The 2,500-nt window shown below is 50.0% G+C and overlaps 1 protein-coding gene across 1 annotated transcript in view; it reads right to left on the bottom strand.

The window, feature by feature from the left end:
- LOC311237865 (zinc finger E-box-binding homeobox 1-like) overlaps nucleotides 1-2,500 on the bottom strand; it is a gene marked incomplete at its 3' end in the record, with an annotated part of 56,691 nt that overhangs the window by 49,698 nt on the left and 4,493 nt on the right. The window contains 1 exon segment of the mRNA XM_084325842.1: nucleotides 1,655-1,789. Within this exon segment, the coding sequence (XP_084181968.1) occupies nucleotides 1,655-1,789 (135 nt within the window).

The following is a 2,500-nucleotide window of genomic DNA, read 5'->3' as shown; positions in this document are numbered from 1 at the left end:
GGAGATATTCAAACTCATTAACTCTCAATAACTGTCAAACTAAATGAATGTGTGCAAAACAGTTTAGAGCCTTGGGATATGTGTGAGATTATGTGCGAAATAAATCTGCGTTATTCTTTGGTAAAGTGCCCCTTTAAGGGAGGCAAACTAGTCCGACAGTGCAGTCATTCACACTTTAAAAACGTTCGGCCAATTATATTAGGCCTATATTTCCCAACAACGTTTAACACAAAGGCCATTTAATGGCACATGTTGATGCTAAAATGCCTGGTTGGGCTCAAACTATCCCAAAATCATCTTGACATTGTGCAATTGGCGATAGCTCTGAACGTCGTTGATCCACAAAGCCATCATCGCACAACCGTGACGCATGCGCTCGCGCACGCACACACACACACACACACACACACACACACACACACACACACACACACACACACACACACACACACACACACACACGTAAACACAGTATGAGGTCAGGAGGAATGCTGCGTGGCGGCCTTGGGTCCAGGTTGAAATGCTGACATCCTTCAACACTTGGCATTGTTGTGTTTTTGGGGGCCACAACACACCAGCCCTTCCTGTGTGTGTGTGTGTGTGTGGTTGTCAATGATGTCACTTCCACGTGGTGCACAAGGTAAAGAGGAGTTCAGACTGGCCCCTCCAATGCCCACCAGTCCAATAAAATCCTTTTCAAGCCCCTCGTTCACAGGGCTATTTTGTCTACCGAAGGTCTCTGCCTCTCTCTCTCGCCATTGTCCTGCCGAAATACCACGTTTCCTGCTTCAGTTAAAAACCTACCGCGTGTAGTACCTATTTCCTTGCACTTTTGTCTCTCACAATGAGACAAAGCTTGGTGCCTTTTTCTACCCCGCGTGCAGATGTCAATGAGGTATTCTTATCACAGGCCGTTTCACCTCGACCGGGGTCAATACGGAGTGGCTGCTTGACGGCGGTCGCAGTTCAAAGACACCGTTCAATCGAAGGTCGCGCGAGAAGTGGACAGACGTGTGGCGACGTTAATAAAGGACTCAACAGGACTAAGATGATGATGATGATGTTGAAGGAGAAGAATCTGAGGAAACAGTAAGGGGGGGGGGGGGGGGTATTAGGGCGGCTACGTGGCGCAGTGGGCAAGGCGCTCGCAACGAATGCTGGAGACTGAGCTCGAACAGGATGCCTCCTGTTCGAGCCCAGCGCTCCACATTGCTTTCAGTTTAGCTGGTCGTCCACAGTAATACACATTGGCCGTATTACGGGGAGGGAAACTGAAGGGTGGGGATCGGGCGTTGTGGACAGCGACTCCTACAGGTCGGTTGGTGCGTCTGCGCCGTAGAATCAAGAAGCGACGGGGGCGGGGCCCCTCCAAAGCCCAGACCCCCGACGCTGAAAGATCGAGCCGCGCAGGTGAAAAGATGCGACGGCTGTTACCTCGAGTATCGGAGGGGACTCGTGCTATGTATGACTTAGTCCACATTGCAGCCGGCTTGTGGGAGGCAAGAAACAACGTTCGAAGACAGGGGAGGGTTGAATTGGACGATATGAAAATTGGGATGGGAGAAAAAGTGGATAAAAAAAAAGGGGGGGGGGGGTATTCTCACATAACCCATTGCAGGAGGTGAGAAGGACTCAGTCTCCCTCGCGGCCTCACCTTGGTCCCAGCAGCGCTCTCCGGTGTGCTCGTCGTCAGGCAACGCGCTGTCACTGCCCTCCTCCTCCACGATGTGCAGCTTGTCCTCGTCGTCCGAGTCGGAGCCCGCCTCCACCACATCGTTGTAGTTGGTCACTGCAAGGGGAGGAGGAAGAGAGACGCACTGTATTGTACCCATTCTGCAATCTGTTAATAACATTTTCAATCAATCAATCAATCCCCCATGCCACTATGACGCCGAATTTCCCCAAGGGGATCAATAAAGCAATATCTTATCTTATCTTATCTTTCCCGTGCGTCACTATGAACGTGGCGCTCTACAGCGGAAATGCGTTCCTCACAATTTTTTTTAATCCTATCCCATAATCTTTGTTTCAAACCGGCCTGATCTTTCGTTTCGTGTCTGTGTAACGGATAATCCCGGGGCTATTACCTCACTTCCTCCTCGCCAGGCTCTAAACGCCAACCTATTATGTAGTTCACCTTCCGCGGACCCTCCACTCCCCGGCGCTAGCGGGTATGCGGCAGCGAAAGCGGTCTGATCTGATCCACTACTAGAGAATAATCCACTCGGATCACAAAGCACGGGGTATTTCAATTCAGGAATGCGTTTACACGAAGGGGATTGACTATAAATAGCAAATAGAAATGAATAGCGAGGCAGCTGGGAGATTCATGCCATGAGTCGTAGGGAATGTTTCAAATGGAATAGGACTCTATTCGTCACGTGAAGCGTGATCACTGGGAATAAGGGAGGGAGAAATGAGTTACAGTTCATCTGATGTCATACGTGTGTCTTGTGGGAGTGGCTAATTGTCCAGATCTTTGGGGATAATAATGTAGTGC

The sequence above is a fragment of the Notolepis coatsorum genome, assembly GCF_963971535.1.
Source record: "Notolepis coatsorum genome assembly, chromosome: 12".
Taxonomy (NCBI): domain Eukaryota; kingdom Metazoa; phylum Chordata; class Actinopteri; order Aulopiformes; family Paralepididae; genus Notolepis; species Notolepis coatsorum.
The sequence above is the reverse complement of the archived record's forward strand: the minus strand, read 5'-3'. Positions and strand labels throughout refer to the sequence as shown.